Here is a 17,280-nt window from a genome sequence, read left to right as displayed (position 1 = left end):
CTAGAAATTCCTTCTAGGAGTGAAATGTTTGTGTTGCTCTTGGTGGGGGCGGGGGTGTCTTTGAACAGAGCTCTTGTCTGGCTCTGCCATTCAGATCTGTGCCATCTGTCTCCATCTTGATTTCTTCATTCCTAGAGATGATGGTACTTACCGCCTAGGAATCTTATAAAGATGAAATAAAATAATAAATCTGGAGTATATCTATAGCACTAAGTAAAGTTTTGTGACTGTTGCTGCTCAGGCCTTGTGTTGCAAGGGTGAGTGTGCCAGTGAGTTTGATGACTGCTTGGGCTACATAGTAAGACTTTTTTTTTTTCCTAAATACCTTTCCTATTAATTCCACCCTTTGCCACTCAGCCCAGGGAAGATTTTATGAATACCATATGCAGCAGGTACACCAGCCAGCTAATGATGTGTGTCTCTATTTATTACCAAGCCAGTGTCTGATGACCCCAGTGCAAACTTTGATAGACTTAGGCCTAAGACTTCTCCTCAGCCTTTGAGACTTTCTACTTTCTAGCCGTCTACCTGGAGGGACTGTGAAAATGGAGAGACTCCAGAGTGACTGACTCCACTTGTCTGCCAGAAATGATCAGGAAATGGCTCATTAGTTGTTGTGCACTTTCCCAACTGAGCAACTCACTGTTGGTGGTGGTGTGAGAAGGCCAGGGCAGCCTGCCTTGTGGAATGAGCAATGCTCCCTTTCCTTTTCCTTGGCATTCACCTTCTGTGGATTCCAAGTCCTTGCCTTACATGTTTCCAGTTTACCCTCTAGAGGCGTGATTCAGAATTTCTTCATCAAAAGTTTTTGGTGTCTTTAGTTCAATGTCAAGTGATAGTTGATAGCTGAAAAATTGTAAAAATATGAAAGAGGAGTACTAGGTATGCTTAAGAATTGTTTTTGAAAGGCTCATACAATTTTGAGTTCCAACTGACCGCAGAAGATCTGATTTGTACCTGTGGGCATAGTTGAGAGATAGGTGTAGATCCACCAGAATGTGAGGCTGGCAGGGAGTCTAAAGATGGCACTGGAGAAGTGGCCAAAGGGACCGGACTAGGATTAGGTTGTCGGGGAGAATATTGGCTAGTGTTTGGAGGTACATTTTATAGTTCAGAGGGAATAGAAACTTGGGGGTTCTAGAAAGGATCCTACCCTAAAAGTCCAGGGATCTCTCTGGTGTTCTGGTATCCACCTCCAAAACCTAGGCTGCTTCTCTAGCCCTAGCCTGCCATCATTTTCTCCAGGATCATTGTGACAGCCTCCTCCCATTCAGGCATCACAGTGCTGCTGATAGGCATTTAAACATGCAATGTGTTATTCTACCTAGCTGTGCGTTTCCGCTAGCCATGTATCTGGTAGCCCACTTCTTAGCTGTTTGTGCTGTTCTTGCCTTGCCTTCTCTGCATAGGCAAGATGCCACACAGCATATTGGTACTGAGAACAAATCTCAGAGTAGCCTTTGTTTCAGGGCTCTGTTGCACCCCAGCCTTGGCTAGCAGCTCGTATTACCCGTGTCTCTAGGGCCTGTGTGCCTGGCACTTACTGTGGCAATCACTGAACTATTTTTCAGGTTCTCTTTTTTCCTGTCCCACTAACTGAGGACCCGTCCATTTCATTAGTCACTAAACAGATAGAAGCAATCACATCCGAGCCCCTGTTTGACGGTCAACTGCAAACTGCCTTTTCTAGGGTGGACTAGAAGTATCCCTGCTGCTATCCAAGAACAGGCCTCCCCTTGTGACTTCACTTCTGACCTCCTAGCTCCCTGTCTCTTCTGAACTCCCCCCCCCTTTCTTTTTTGCCTTTTTTTCTGAGTCATTTTCATAAGCATGAGACACACCTGATATTAGACGTTTGGGAAGAGTGCCTCCTTCCCTTCTGATTTCACATCCATTTCAGCTACTGTCCAATTTCTTTGTTCTCATTTGAGGTAAAATTCTCAAAAGAATTGCTGATATTCACAGCTTCCACCCTCTCCCATTCTCTACACCATCATAAGAGCCTTCACAGCCTTTGCCTCTATCCAGTCGGTAACAGTTTCTAAACTGGGAAATCCATTGCCAGCCTTGAGCAGCAGCTGCCCTTCTCCCTGGCTGCTGTTTCTTTTCACCTCCCTGCCCTCTCTCCCTCTCTGCCTCCTCTGTTAAAGGACACTGGTGTGTCCCAGAGCCAGGGACTCGGCCCCTTTCTTTCTCCATGCCTCCACTCCTTCCTGACGTTAAATGGGCTACGTGGCTCTGATTTCTGCATCATGATCCTAACAGCCAGCTGTGTGCTGGACACCTCCTCCTGTCTGTGGATCAGACATTTCAGTGCTGACCTAAGACCCACGTGGTGCCACTCTGCTGCTTTCTAGTATTAGTCATGTTTATGTCCACGTTGCCTAATAGCTGTAGCCCAAAGTGCACGCTCCTCAGTCCCTAAAGCCCGCAGCGAGTCCTCACAGTCACGCCTCAGATTATAGCCCTAAATCAGTCCCTTCTCATCTCCACTCTTACCTTCTCACTGCTAACATCTCTTGTTTGGACTTCTGCAGCTGTGCAGCCTTCTTATTTCCCTTCCTGTTCTCATTTCTGCTTTCTGTAGTCCAGTCTCCATAGAGTAGCCAGGGTCTTTTTCAGACTTATGTCAGATTACATCTCTTGTATGTTAACACCTTTTAGTGGGTCCCCACTGTCACAGTCAGATCAGAGCTTCTTGACCCAACCTCTGCTATTTCTCCATCTTTATCAGCCACACTTGTGTTTGCTGGGCCTCAGCCACACTGACCAAGCTTGTTCTTAAAGGGGGCTCTGGTAGCTAGTGTTGTTTCTACTGTGATAGACTCACCAAAATGTACAATCAGCAGATCCTGAGTGAGCAGTCAGCTTTGTGGAGAGGTTCCTCCTGACTACTTGATTTAAAGAGATCCAATGTGTACACTTTCTGCTAGATTTCTTCTCTCCTTCCTTCTCATTCATAATACTTACATTATATCATAAGTACTATGCATTGATTTAGCTATCACTGTATGCACGGCTGTGTCTGTCTTTGCCTCAATGGCATGTCCATTCCTCTTTGGAAGAATGGAAAGTATCCAGTCAGTATTTGAATGAATGGCAGATAGTTGAGCATTCCACAGTGCAGCAAAGGCTATGTTTGGGAAGCCAGAAAGAGTTAGAGCTCTCTTGGAGTCAGAAAGGGCTGGGTTTTAATCTTTGCTCTGCCACTTGGCTGGGAGCTTGTTTCTCTTTGAGCCTGTTTCTTCATCTGGTCTCACAGCCTGTGAGGATGTTGTGTATTTAAAGGACCTGACACATGGCAAGTGCTTAGTAAATGTCAGTGCCTTCTTTATACCTTCTGCTTGGCACAGATGCTCAGGAGGGTGTAGAAGAGTACCGCCCAGGCTTTCAGATGAGACCCTTGGACCACGCCAATCCGAAGGTCCTGACTACAGAGACAGCTTAATGAATTCACTGTTCCCATTTCCAGCCAAGCAACACTTGAAATGTTTGATTGAATAGCCACCACTTTAGTATATTGCAGTGGCCTCCATTGCCACTGTTTACTACCCATTTGTCAAGTCTTTTTCTTAGGTTTTATTGTGTGTTGTTTGGTGATGAGTGATTGTCCTCCTTTGACTAGCTGACTAGCAGTTGTCATTATTTCTTACCTATATTAAGAACGAAAAGGAAAAAAAGGAAAATTTAGTTCTGATACTAAGAATACCAGAAATATTTTTAAAGTCGAGGTTTATTATAGCTTTAAGGTGGTCTGTGTAGTCTAAATGATTTCACACCAGAAGTGAGTGGTGCAGCATACATTTTGCTTTTAATTTTTAAATTTTGAGTTGAATTCACTCCCTTGATCTAGACTGTGTGACTCTGGAAATGAGGTGGGCCTTACTGCTGTCTGCAGAGGCCATGTTGAGAAGGTGGACTGACATCAGAGGGAGGCTGGATATATCTTTCTCACAAGATTTCATGAAATAAAGCAGTAAGGAGAAACTGAGTGGAAAAGGCAAGAACAGTAACACAAAGGCGTCTCTGTGACTGCGTGAGCTCACCTCTACCTGAGGGGCCCTTCTAGAAGGCAGTCACAGCTCCTAGACCAACCCTTGACTGGAGCACTTTCTCTCAATTCTCTAACTGTTTCACCTGTGCTCCATCCTTTTGTTTTCTTTCTTTATTTTGTCAGTGATTTAAGCTTTATTCTTGGTGTGTAGGGGAGGGGCTGGAGGGATGGCTCAGAAATTAAGAGTACCTGCTGCTCTTCCAGCATCCTTTTAGCAGTTCAGATCTGTCTGTAACTACAGTTCCAGAGGATTTGACACCCTCTTCTGGCTTCTGCAGGGACTGCATGCCTTGCTGCATAGACATAAAACAAAAATAGACACACACACAAAATAAAAAGAAATCTTAAACCCTTTTCTGTATTCTTCAATAGATTGCTTTCTGTTCTCTTGGATATGAATTTTCTGATTTCTTAGTAGTCATTTTTGGCATATTCATATGTATATGTGGGTGTGGTGTGTGGTACATGTATCAAGCAGGTATGTGTGCCTGTAAGCACACATGTGGAACACAGAGTAAGATGCTTTCCTCTGTTACTGTCTGCCTCATTGCTCTGAGACAAAGGCCTGTCATTGAGCTGGAAGCTCACCTTTTCAGTTATTGTGGCTGGCAGTGAGCTCTTGGTGTACACCTATCTCTGCTCTCCAGTGCTTGCATTACACGCCCATGCATCCATGCCTGTATTTTTACATGGGTGCAGAGAACAAGCTTTCTTACTTACTAAGCCATTTTGCCTGCTTGATTGTTGTCTTTTTAAAGACAGGATTTTACCTGCAAATTTAGTTTGTGTTTATTAACCACCCACACCTTTAGTCTCCTAGGGTGAGAATACTGAAGTTGTCTCAGCTTGGCCCTTTGGGGCCTATAACTTCTGTCAGATTTGTTTCTGCCCTGAGGGTGACTTTGTGTATCTGTTGTTACCCCCCACCGCAGTTCCAGGCTGTGTTTCCGTTTTGGAATCTTTGGTTTTGTGTCCTCTTGTGCCCTCTTGTTGTGTATTGAGCCCTGTGGTGCACCTCTTGTTGTGTATAGCTGCCTGCTGTTATTTCTGTGAGTGGATGAGAGTGGAAGGAGCACACGTGTGTTACAGCACCATCTTGACGGGAAATCTCTCCTTTACACAGTAGCTCTTCACCTTTCTGAAGTCCGTTTGTGAAGAGGCCTGTCCTTTGCTCAGCACGATGTGGCATGTGAGATCTTCCTGTGTCCCCTGCCTACTTCCTAGCCTTACTTTTTTCTTCACCGCAGAGTGACCATGACTGTTCATCGCAGTGTCATGCTTACACCACCATTCAGTTCCCCTGTGACTCACCACTGCCTTGTAGATTAGTCTCTTATTTACCACCCCTTTCTAGCATGAGTTGACATCTTTGCTGGAGCCCTTCTGCCAGTACAGTGTTCAGCACACAAAGGAGCATGTGCCAGACCAGAACCATCCTGGCTGCTTCCCATGCTGGCTTTACTCCAAGTCCCTGAAAAGCAGAGCCAGAGACTCAGACTTGTGTAGGGGAGCAGGATGTCAGTGAAGATGGTTGGTGTGGGCAGCTGGGCAGCTGGGCAGCTTAGCCTGGGCTTCTGTCCTCAGGATGGAAGCTAGGACATTCATATCACAGCTCTCAGCTCAGAGATCTCAGCTCTTTCCACTCCAGCCTGTCTTGCTGGCTGGCTCAGCTTTGGAAAGAGTTCCAGGGCAGCAGAGAAGCATAGGGTGCTTGAAGTGGGACCTGCTATGTCTCCACTGTCCACGCAGCTTCAGCTACTATCAGAGGTGGGACAAGGGCACATGACAAGGGACAGTGAAGAACATCTGCTGCCTGGATACTATCTCTTTTAATCCTCATTGCTCCTTTAATCTTGCTCTTCTGTGGAAGGAAATTTACCTTCCTGTCAAAGAGTCACGTAGAGTTTGGAGCCATTTCATTTGTTTGTTTATTCATTTATTTATTTGAATTTATTTTCTGGCTGGGGTCAAATTGAGAGCCTTGCACATGCTAAGCAATTGCTCGGTCTCCGAGCAGTACTGTCAACCCCTGAAGCCATTTTTATTTGTCCTTTTCCAAGTTTGCTTTCTATTGCTTTGAAAAAGACCTTGTCCAAAAGCAACTTGGGGAGCATGGTGTTTATTTGGCTTACAGGTCCATCATCCGAGAAAGCAAGACAGGAATCTAAGCAGAGACCATGGAGTAATGATGCTTACTGGCTTGCTCAGGCTGCTTTGTTATACATTCCACGATCACTGCCCAGGGATGGCACTGCCCACAGTGGGCTGGGTCCCTCCCTATCAGTCAAGAAAATGCCCCCACAGGCTTGACTATAGGCCGATCTGAAGGGGCATATTCTCAATTGAGATTCTCTCTTCTCAAATGACCCTAGATTGTGTCAATTTGACAAAAACAACTAGCACAGCCTTCAAAGCAATGTACTTTGTGCTCTATCTCCATGCTTGTTATGAAGCATCCCTTCATTAAAATCTGTTTATTGAGCACCCGTTATACAGCAAGATGGATCAGGTCACCCATGGAATATCCAGGTTGGCACAGTTCATCCAAAGCCAATATTATGTACTGAACGTGGGAATGGGGCCAATGTCATGGAGTAGGGCACCCTATTATTGCCATGGGCATCCTGTGATCCCATGTGCACCTTCCTAGGCCAGCCCCCTTTTATATATTCATGTGGTCCACTTAATTGGCTTTGTACCTGTGTGACATTATCCATGAACTCAACAAGGTAATATCTGTCTTGTTTGGGTGTTGTGAGGTTGCATGAGATCAGATGATTGTCATGGTTCCTGGCATATTTGGGAGCTTACTATGTTTAATGTAGGTCGAATCTGGACGGGATTGGTGGGGGGAAACTTGGGAGGCTGGGTTGTCGATGAAGCTGAAGCAGGAGGCTGATTCTCCTGCTGTCTTCTTTTGGAGAAACAGGCCGGATCTTCTGAAAGCACTCGGTGCCTTGCTTTTTGAACGAATATGCTTGGCGCAGCAGGGTCTTCCTGGAGATCACCTTGATAGTAAAGCTCAGAAGGCACTTCATCAAGTAGCTGTTCAGTTGAGAGATGAACTTGGCCATTCCTTCCCAGACAACTCATTCTCCAAGTCACGCAATGAACTCAAGTCAACATGGGGAACCTGGCTAGTAAAGACAGGTGACGAAGCCAAGATGGAGGTGAAGAATGCCTCAGTGCAAACTATCACCATAGAGGACACCCCACATGGATTCAAATCTGAAAGCAAGAGAGAAGCTTGGGAAGAGAAACCAGAAGAGGCCATTTTCAACACTGACCCTGAGTCAGAGGCCTTGTCTGAGATGCCAGGGCTACAGGCCACTCCCTTCTCCTTCTCCAGTACAATCAACAAGGTAAGGTTTTGTATATAGTAATTATGTATTTACCTTAAACAACAATAACAAAAAAGTTTTAAAAAATCACGTTCAATGCCACCGCATTTTCTGTTTCTGTGAAGGCCAAGTCTGGCAGCTTCCTTTTCCTGTGTTGTCCCCAGCCTCTATCTCCAGGCCTCTCCTCTCCTCTTCTCTGCCCCCTTCTTCCTCTCCTCCCACTTTTTACTCTGACCCCAGCCCTATCTTATTTACCAGGATACTTTTGTGTTTTCACTAGGAAAAACACACATGGAATTCTGTTTATCTATCTGCCTGCAACTTTCTCTTTGGTTTTATGAAGTAGGATGTTTCCCCATGATGGCTGTTTAAGATTCCATTGGACCAGAGTTTATATCTACTGAAGGACATTTCCATTAGCATGTTGCAGTAAAATTGTAACAACTCAACTTTAGAGGATGAGAGCCTGGCTTCTGTTTTAGGAGGGCTTTGGATGGGAGACATCATTCTGAGAGCTTTATTTCTATTGGATACCAGATTCTGAGCCCTCAGGGTTAGCCAGCCTAAAGTAAAGGGCCGAGGCTGGGGCACGCACTGTGTCTGCCTGAAAGACCACCCCTGATCCCTGTCAAGCTGCCCTCTAGCCACAGTGGTCTAAAATAGAGAGATCTGGTTTTGCTGAGTGAATGTGTGTGTGCTGGTGTTCTCTCTGAGCTGCTCTGTGAGCTGTAAGCACAGTCCACAGGCCAGATGATTAAGTACCAGACTTTCTTGTCAGTGCATGATTAGACCTACATTACAGTCCTTTGGGAGTGAGGGTTGGTGTTGAGAATCTCTGTAACAGAGATGTGTTCTGATGGAGAAGGAAGGGGTCATGATTCTGATACCTTTAGTGAAGGCTGTGGGATGCTTGCTGCTGATGGTTGTTTTGTCGCATAGAAATCAACTGTACACACTGCTTCATAGCATCAGAATGGAGAATTAAGTTTATTTTCTGACCACTAAATTACTGCTTTTGTGCCTACCAAACAGAGTTAGATCTATCATTAGCAAAATTGCTTTTGATTGTTTTAAATTATGCACCAAAACTGTAATTTCTAGAAAAGGGTTTTCTAAAGATATCAGTAGAGACTAAAACAAAAATATATATATACTGCCATTATATTAATGGTACTCAAAATGCAAATTTGTTCAGGTTGGCTGGAGTAGAATTGCTCTTGTTTGCCCCAGCTCCTTCAGTTTGTATTAGGAAAACTAGGTAGGGTTATTTTTTTTTCTTTTTTGTTTGCTTTCTTGTTTGCTTTTTTCTGATGTGTGATAGATACCATCCTGTGTTTAGGAAATTGGATAATTGAATGGACTTAATTTTTCCAAATATGTTAATTTTATTTTCAAATAAAATTATTTTTGCCATGTTTTCAGAACAAAGAAAATTTTATCATTTACTTATATTTATCATCTGTATGTACCGAGGATTCTGCTGAGTTCCCTATATTATCTGACTTAATTTTTTTTCAACAAATATGAGTAGGTATTACAATCATTGTACATAAGAAGATACACAGTGCCACAAGACTTAGAGACCTGACCAGAATGCCTCAGTTGGCAAGTGGAGAGGGGGTAGTTGCTTGCTTGGCTTCAGAGGAAGGCAGACATTGGCTTCCTTTGTGGCTTTGGTAGTGGCAGAACTGGTAATCCAGTGACTTAAGCCAGAAGTCTGGTATCTAGTTAAAAAGAATATCATTGCAGCCTAAGAGTGAGGCAGAGACCAGATAGCCTGCTTGTTACATGGTTATAGAGGACTTTATAGATAAACTTATGCTTGTATCAGGCCTGGCTGCCTACCTTACCTCTCTCAGTACCTTGAATGGGATCAATGCAACCCCAATTCCCAGGCTATATGGAAGCACAGTGAGGAAAGAATGCATGTGCCTAGAGCAGTGTGGCTATGTGGCAAGAGCTCAGAACATGTGAATTCCATTCCTAAGTAAGGCCTTACAGTCTGCCTTCATTAATAGCGATGGTAGGTGGGACTGCTCCAGTCCATACGGCAGCGTTTTATGTGGTGTTATTTCAGAACTTGTGTTAGGCTGACTGTTGGCAGTCTTCCATCTTCAAATAGGCTTTGGCATTTGTACACTTCAGATCTCTTCTTTGCTGCCATATGACACACAGATTTGGGTCCAAGAATAAAGATTGGTGGAAACCCAGAACCAAGAATTTGACTGTTATTTCCCAGTCCTCTGCTGAGGCATTTACCTCCTCCCGAGTGGTTCCTCTCACTTCCTCAGACTACCCTTGTCCTTGAACATTTTCTCTTCTCTTCCTTGGAACTCCAGAACAGAAAGCATCTCACTTTTCCTAACAGCCTTGGAATCTGAAGAGCTACTTTGACCCCTGAGTCTTTTTGCTGAATGATGTTTAAGTAGCTGTTTGACATCTTGGTTCTTTGAGAACAAGCATGATGGAACATTTCCATAATTCCCTAAGCAAGTCCTGTACTCCTTAGTAGTCAAACCAGTCTCCCACCCTCCCATCCCAAGTGCTAAGCAGCCACTAAAATCTACCTCTGGTCTTGAACATTTCCTATAGTAGAATCCTGCAATATGTGACTAGCTTTTCCACTCAACATAATGCTTTCAGCGTTCTTTCATATTGCAGTAAGAGATAGTTCTTCCTTTGTTTTTTCACCACGTAGCATTCTGGGGTATGGCTATTTCACATTTTATTTTGGATATTATGCATTTCTTTGCTACTCATGCAGATGTTTGTGTGATCAAGTGTTTTTACTTCCCTTGATTAGATCCAAAGGGTAAAGATGGTGGGCCATCTGTAAAGATGGATGGTTACTCTGTGTTTAGCCATTTTGAGGAACTTCTAACTTACTGGCTGTGCCATTTTACCTTCTTCCCAGCAGTGTATGAGTCTTCCAGTTCCACCACTTCCTCGCCCACATTTGTACCATCTCTGACTGTAGCTTCCCTAGTGGGAATGAAGAGGCATGGGTGTATTCTGTTGAGATTTCAGTTGCATTTCTCTGATGGCTGGTGAAGCTGAGCATCCTCTCATGTGCTTGTTAGCCCTGTGTTGTTTCCAGAGACATGTATCCCTGATTGCTTTCCTGTTTTTTAATTGGGCCACTCTATTTCATTATTATTGAGTTGTAATACTTTATATATTCTAGATTTGAGTCTTTCTTCTCATTTTTTGAGTGTGTTTGAAATTCACCACTGGAAAGACATCCTCATTTGGCCTCTAGAGTGTCTACTATATACTTGATTGGAACCTATGATAAGTGTGATAGAGATATGCAGAGGTTGAAACCCTGGGCCTTGCATTCAGGTGTGGAAGACAGTGAATATGGATTTTCTCAGCCATTACAATGATGCTGATGTCCTCTAGAGAAAATGGCAGGGGACACTGAGTGTATAACGGGAAGCTTTGGCTTGGACTTGCAAGTCAGGGGCTTGTTCTCTTGAGGATGGCACATTTGAACTGTCCTGATAAATGATTGCTTAGTAGGGAAGTGGAGGTGAGCAATTATGAGTGTTCTAGGCAGATACGCTAAAGCCCTGAGGTGCAAGAAGTGTGATATTTCGAGGAACCTATAGAAGGTTAATGTGACCAGAGAGTGGGCTAAAGTGGGGATGGGTAGTGACTTAGACTATAGGTCATGCTGTACTTTGTAAGCTATGGTATGGACATTGACTGACTTAAAATTACCAGGAAACTGTTACCGTTTTAAGCAACAAGGAAAAGACATAATGAGTGGATGAGCAAAATAGCTGTGATAGTAACCTGCTGGTGGGGATGTGGCATGATGGAATCTAGGAGTTGATCGCCTATAAAGCTTTCATTTAAGTTAGGCAGGTTGGAAGCTCTGAGTTTGAAAAATATACTAGGTAGCAACCCAGTCAGTAGCCACTTAAGTAGAGGACTAGCAAGAATATAAGACAGATGGGTTCACAATAGGAATAGTGGGAAATGAGGAAACAGGTAAAAACAAAATAAAAACATTTCCTAGAAAACTGTGTTAAAGATGGGATGGCCATATTTATAATGTTTGGGTTATCCAAAGAGACCATGGGCCAGGGCCTGGAGGGTATAAAGAAGGGCCCTTGACAGTCAGTGTGTGTATATGTCTACCAAGGGGGGTGGGAATCTGCCAAGATCTATGCTCTTTCTTAGGGATGGATAAAGATGATGCTATTATAGGACTAGAGGTAAGTAGTTTGAAACTTACTTTAAAAATGCAAAAATGTTGCCCACGAAACAAAAGAGTGTTTTAATCACACTCAGTACTTTTCATGTGTGTTTCCAGGATGCTGAGAAGATGGGCTTTCTGATCCAATTAAAAACACCTGAATTATTGGAAAATAAGTATGATCTTCCTGCCTCCCCAGAGGAGGTAGCTCAGCTCCAGAGCCAAGTTCTAGAGCTGCAGGGGGAGCTGAAGGAGTGTAAAACACGTAATAAGCAACTCCATGACAAGCTAATTCTTGCAGAGGCAATGATGGAGGAGATGGCAACGCCCAAACCTGTGCTGCTGAATGGTAAGCATCAAGAAAATGGTTCTCTGTGAGCTGGGTGAGTAGCCCACAGAACTGCCTAAAATACTATTCCTGTTGTTCAGAATTGTGGTAAGTTTGTATATAAGCTTAATGAACTGCAGTGATTAATCCTAACTCCTGAAAGATGCACAGTGGATAAATATGAGAAGGGAAACAATTGGCTTCTTATTTTGGAATCTGGACTAGTGAGACTTGTAGTATTCTTAGGTCATGGAGGCAGAGGTCTCTGTTGCATTCCCTTGAAATCCTATATGGGTGCCTTGGTTTGAATCTGGATTTTTTGGACTAGCTCCCAGGCCTGTGAGAGACTTAGCAGGTGGCAGTATGGTTTGTTAAGTGATGGTCTTCTTTGCAGAGTTATCTGACTAACCTGAGGCTCACCTCAAATGCAACTGACTTCATCTCCTGTACACTTAACATAATTCCCTACTCATGGTCCTTCTGGGACCTATGGGTTAAAATATTCCTAAGGAGGCAGAATCCAAAGACTTGGACAAAACATCTCAGACACCTGAACTAGGTAGCTCCTAGTTCAGAACAGTAGTGCTTCAAGATTTTGGACCACCAAAATTAGGAGCTGTGGCTTTGTTGGAGGAAGTGTGTCATGTCACTGGAGGTGGGCTTTGAGGTCTCCTATATGCTCAAGCCATGCTCAGTGAGACAGACTACTTCTTGTTGCCTTCCTATCAAGATGGAGGACTCTCAGCTATAGCACCATATCTGCCTGCATGCCACTGTGTTGCACCATGATTATAATGGACTGGACCTCTGAAACTGTAAGCAGGCCATCACAATTAAATATTTTCCTTTATAAGAGTTACTGTGAAAAAAAAAGTTACTGTGGTCATAGTGTCTCTTCACAGCAATAGGAACCCTAACTAAGACAGAAGTTGGTACAGGGACTGGGGTATTGCTGTGAAAGACTGGACCATGTTTTTGTTTGGAGGAATTTGGGCTTTGGTACCTTGGGTTAGGAAAGAAGGAAAATGCTTTAAGTGCTGCTTAATGACCCTACTAGTAGGAGCATGGAAGACAGTGGTGCTAAGAGTGATTTGAACTGTCAGGGGTTGGCTCAAGAGGTTTCAGATGAGAAGAGTTTTAGTATGTTGCCTAGAAATTATTCTTGTGATATTTTGGTGGAAAATGTGACTGCTTTCTATCCTGGTCTGAAGAGTTTACTTGAGGCTGAAATGAAGAGTTTTGGGTAAATCCGTTGGCAGAGGAAATCTCAAAACGGGCCAGTATAGGCTCTGTTGTATGGTTACTAGTGTTATCTCTAATGAAGATATATAATGAGAATGAACAAACTGAGCAAGGAAAAATACAAAATGTAAAATTTGAGGAGAAAAGGAGCACCAGAAAATGGAATGGAGGTATGTCCTGTGTTCAATGAGATAAACAGATTAAGAAATGGGATAAAATAAGTGGTGACCTCAAGGCAGCATCCCACCCAACTAAATTTCCAATTTGTGAAAAGGAATTAAAGAAAAGCTTGGAGCCAGCTGTGGTGGTGCATACCTTTAATCCCAGCACTGGGAAGGCAGAGGCTGATGGATCTCCAAGTTTGAGGCCAGCCTGGTCTAAAGATTCAGTTCCAGAACAGCCAATCTTTGGCAGTGAAAGTGACCATCAAAAACGGAAAGCTGGTGAAGATGTAATTGATCAAGGGGGCCATGTTCCTGCTCCAGTAAGCAGTAGACCTTGGCAACTTCAGCCACATGACCCTGGCTTTAAAGATAGAAGAAAGGACTAAGGAGTGTCACTGAGGCAAGGCATATATGTCATGGGATCCCTGAATGGAGGCCAAGAGAGACCATTTGCATGAAATTGTGATGTTGAATCCTGGATTATCTTGGAGACTCCAAGATTTTGGAGATGCCAGAGCCATGGGACACCTGCCAAGGAAAGCTGCTAACAGGGAGTGGAACCAGCCTAGGAGAAAGAAGTGTGTTGATGTAATGTTTGGAATTTGCCCAGCTAGGTTTCGGTCTTGCTTTGGTCCTTAATTTCCTCGCTGTGCTCCCTTCCCTACCTTTTGGAATGGTAATGTATTTCATGTGCCATTATATGTTGGAAGTATGTGATGTGCTTTTTAATTTTGTTTTTACAGGGAATTACAGTTAAGAGATTAACAAGAATCCCAGAAGAGACTTTGAAGTTTGGACTTTTAAATATGGTTGAGACAGTGGTAGACGATGGGGACATTTGAAGTTGGACTGAATGCATTTTTGTATTATGATATGGCCACAAGCCTTTGGGGGCCAGGAAATAGAATTTGGTAGTTTGAAAGGAAATGGCCCCCAAAGGGAGTGGCTCTATTAGGAGGTGTGGCTTTGATGGAGTAGCAATGGCCTTGTTGGAGGAAGTGTGTCACTGTGGGGGCAGGCTTTGAAGTCTGCTATGCTCAAGATACTGCCCAGTGTCTCAGACAACTCCCTGTTGCTTTTGGATCAGTATGTAAGGGCTCTCTGCTCCTGCTCCAACACCATGTCTGCCTGCTTCCTACCATGTTGATAATGGATTAAACCTCTGAACTGTAAACAAGACACCACAATTAAATATTTCCTTTATAAGAGTTGCTATAGTTATGGTGTCTCTTCACAGCCAACCTTCACTAAGACAGCCAACCCTCTGAGAATCTGGAGAGTACAGAGAACCCTCATAGAACACTTTAGATCAGCACGAAAGTAGCATTTACATCTTTGCAAAATTTTTATGAACCTACAAATGTGTCTATGTTGACACTTGATTTTGATCTCCTGCTGTAAGCAAATGACAGTCACATGGTGAACCTTTATCCACAATAGGAACCTTTATTAAACTCGGTGTGCCAATCTGTTCAAGACTCTGTGGTGATAGGAGCACAAAACAGATGAGGTCTGTTTCCAGCTTCTGTTCTCGAGTGTGTGTGAAGACAAACTGCTAAGTGTATAATACAATGCCTGTGAAAAGTGCAGCGGAGAAAGTAGAGCAGGATGAGGGGCTTGTGGAATGAGGAGTGAATAGGGTTCAGTAATCCTCATGAATGTTAGGATGCTCTATGACAAGGACGAGGAGCAGTTATTGTCCTGGGGAAAGGAACTAGGGCAAAGGCCATGGTATTGTTACACTTGAGAACTTAGGTATAGAGTAGAGAGCCCAGTTACATGACTGGTGTGCATGCATGGGAGAGAGGCAGATGTGGGAGGTGAGGTCAGCAGACTAAGTGGATGGGCTATCAGAGACTATTCTAGGACTTCCCTTCAGAAGAATAGAAACTGTTGGAGGCTTTTGAGCCACACAGTGACATGATCTGACTTAAGCTTTAGAACAGGAGTTGACAAAGTACTGTGTGTGGGCAAATCAAGCTTGGTGCTTGCTTTTGTGTTTTAAGCTTATTGATACCCAGCCCCATTCATTCACATATCACAGACTGATTATTATGAAGTAGAGTTAAAGGTATGCTAGAGGCCCTAAAGTAAAAATGTATTATTTCACTTTTTGAAGGAAATAGGCCAACTTATGTTTTAAAGGAATAGTTTCCTTTGCAGTCCATTGGAAGGATGGAGTTGCCTTGCAACAGGATAGAAAAGACCACAGTAGAGACCAGCTTGGGGGATGTTAAGTTTCTGGCTAAGGGTTTGTTAAACATCCCAGTAGAGACTTCAGGTAGGAGACAGGTGAGTTTGGAGTCTAGAAGAAGAGAATAAGCTTGAAAAGAAACCAGGGAATAACCACATATGCTGATTTTGATATTGTATAGCTCAGATCCATAGAGGTGAGGCTGAGAAGTTCTAGAGGTTAGAGGTTGGACTGAGGAGGGGCAGCAGGTGAGGTGGGACACCAAGTAAGGGTGACATCTCAGCATCTCAGAAGATGAATTAGAGTCATGGTCAGATAGTGATGGTAAGATTGATGGTAAGAGGCTTTGAGGATCTGCTTTGGTGTTTAATGAGGCCTTTAAGAAGAAAACCTCTGTGGGAGGGGCCTGATGGGCATGGCTTCCAGAGGGACAGTATGGAGGCCAGAAGTTGGAGAGATCAAGGTTAGACACCTCTGTGGAATTGGGAGGTGTGAAGGGGTAGGGCCACCAGGTTCCAAGTTGTCAATGAATCCATAGAGACCCAGTGAACCAGGGGACCGAGATGACTGAGGAAATTGGGGTAATCAGCAGGCAGACTGTAGGAGCTGCACGGTTGGGATTTCTGGAGGAATGAGTGGTCTTCACGTGGCAGCAGGGAGCACAGGCTCTTATAGACCTCCAGGCTTATGATTCGGGGATCTGGAATAAGAACCTCTACCACAAAGGCTGCAGAAGCAGTTTTCCTCAGGACAGCCTAGGTTTTCTTAGATCAAGGACTAAGACAAATGTTCAGAAAATGTCTTAGTCAGGGTTTCTATTGCTGTGAAAAGACACCATGTCCACAGCAACTCTTACAATGAAAACATTTAATTGGGGCGGCTCGCTTATAGTTTCGGAAGCTTAGTCCTTATCATGGCGGGGAGCATGGTGACATGTAGGCAGACATGGTGCAAGTGAAGTAGCTGAATGTCTTATATCTTGCAGGTAACTGGAAATGGTTTGAGAACACTGTGTGGTATCCTGAGCATTGGAAACCTCAAAGTCCACCCTCACAGTGACATACTTCCTCCAACAAGGCCATATCCACTCAAGCAAAGCCACACCTCCTAATAGTGCCACTCCCAAAGAGATTATGGGGGGCAGTTACATTCACACTACCACAGAAAGCTTGGCTATTTCTAGCTTGCCAATAAAAGATTCAAGTACTGATAGGAAATTGTGTAAGATCAGGGCATTTCTAGAGTGGGTAAGGGTTGGAGGTAATCCTGGGAGCCCTGGGTTTCCTGTGGCACTAATAAAATGAGTCCTTGATAATTGTTGAACCCATCATACACAGTAAATACATGATCTAATTGAATCTTCCTACTGTCTTTGGAGGCAGTTCCAGTAATTATTGTCTCCATCTTAAGCCCAGGCAGCAGTTGAAGAGAGGAAGTGACTTGGACACAGTTACTCTGGTACTCATTGCCAGGGTTCCATATGAAGTAGCCTGACTGATGAATCCAAAGCTTGCATTCATTCTTCCTCCATGGGGCCTAACACATAATAATACTCTCTCTCTCTCTCTCTCATAGGGATATTGTGATGCTCTGCAGCCAGAGGCAGCTTCCTTTTAATTTTAGATTGTCTCTTAGGTTTACTTACTTGAGGTTTCAGGGTCAGTCACATTCTATAGAATCAGACTTCTTCCCTCCTTTCCCACTTTCCATTAATCCTTCCTTCCATCCATCTAGGCATCTAGTCACCCTGTTA

The 17,280-nt window shown here is 43.8% G+C and overlaps 1 protein-coding gene across 13 annotated transcripts in view; it reads left to right on the top strand.

Moving 5' to 3' along the window:
- Positions 1-17,280, top strand: part of Cdk5rap2 (CDK5 regulatory subunit associated protein 2) — a 194,033-nt gene that overhangs the window by 127,629 nt on the left and 49,124 nt on the right. For 7 of the 13 annotated variants that reach the window (XM_076564380.1, XM_076564378.1, XM_076564374.1 and 4 more), the window contains 2 exons: positions 6,978-7,416; positions 11,717-11,948. In XM_076564380.1, the coding sequence (XP_076420495.1) occupies positions 6,978-7,416; positions 11,717-11,948 (671 nt within the window). The remainder of the gene's footprint in view (positions 1-6,977; positions 7,417-11,716; positions 11,949-17,280) is intronic. The other 6 variants (XM_076564372.1, XM_076564381.1, XM_076564376.1 and 3 more) reach the window with 1 other exon arrangement.

This window comes from Peromyscus maniculatus, chromosome 2, assembly GCF_049852395.1.
Source record: "Peromyscus maniculatus bairdii isolate BWxNUB_F1_BW_parent chromosome 2, HU_Pman_BW_mat_3.1, whole genome shotgun sequence".
NCBI classification, from domain to species: Eukaryota; Metazoa; Chordata; class Mammalia; order Rodentia; family Cricetidae; genus Peromyscus; species Peromyscus maniculatus.
The sequence above is the reverse complement of the archived record's forward strand: the minus strand, read 5'-3'. Positions and strand labels throughout refer to the sequence as shown.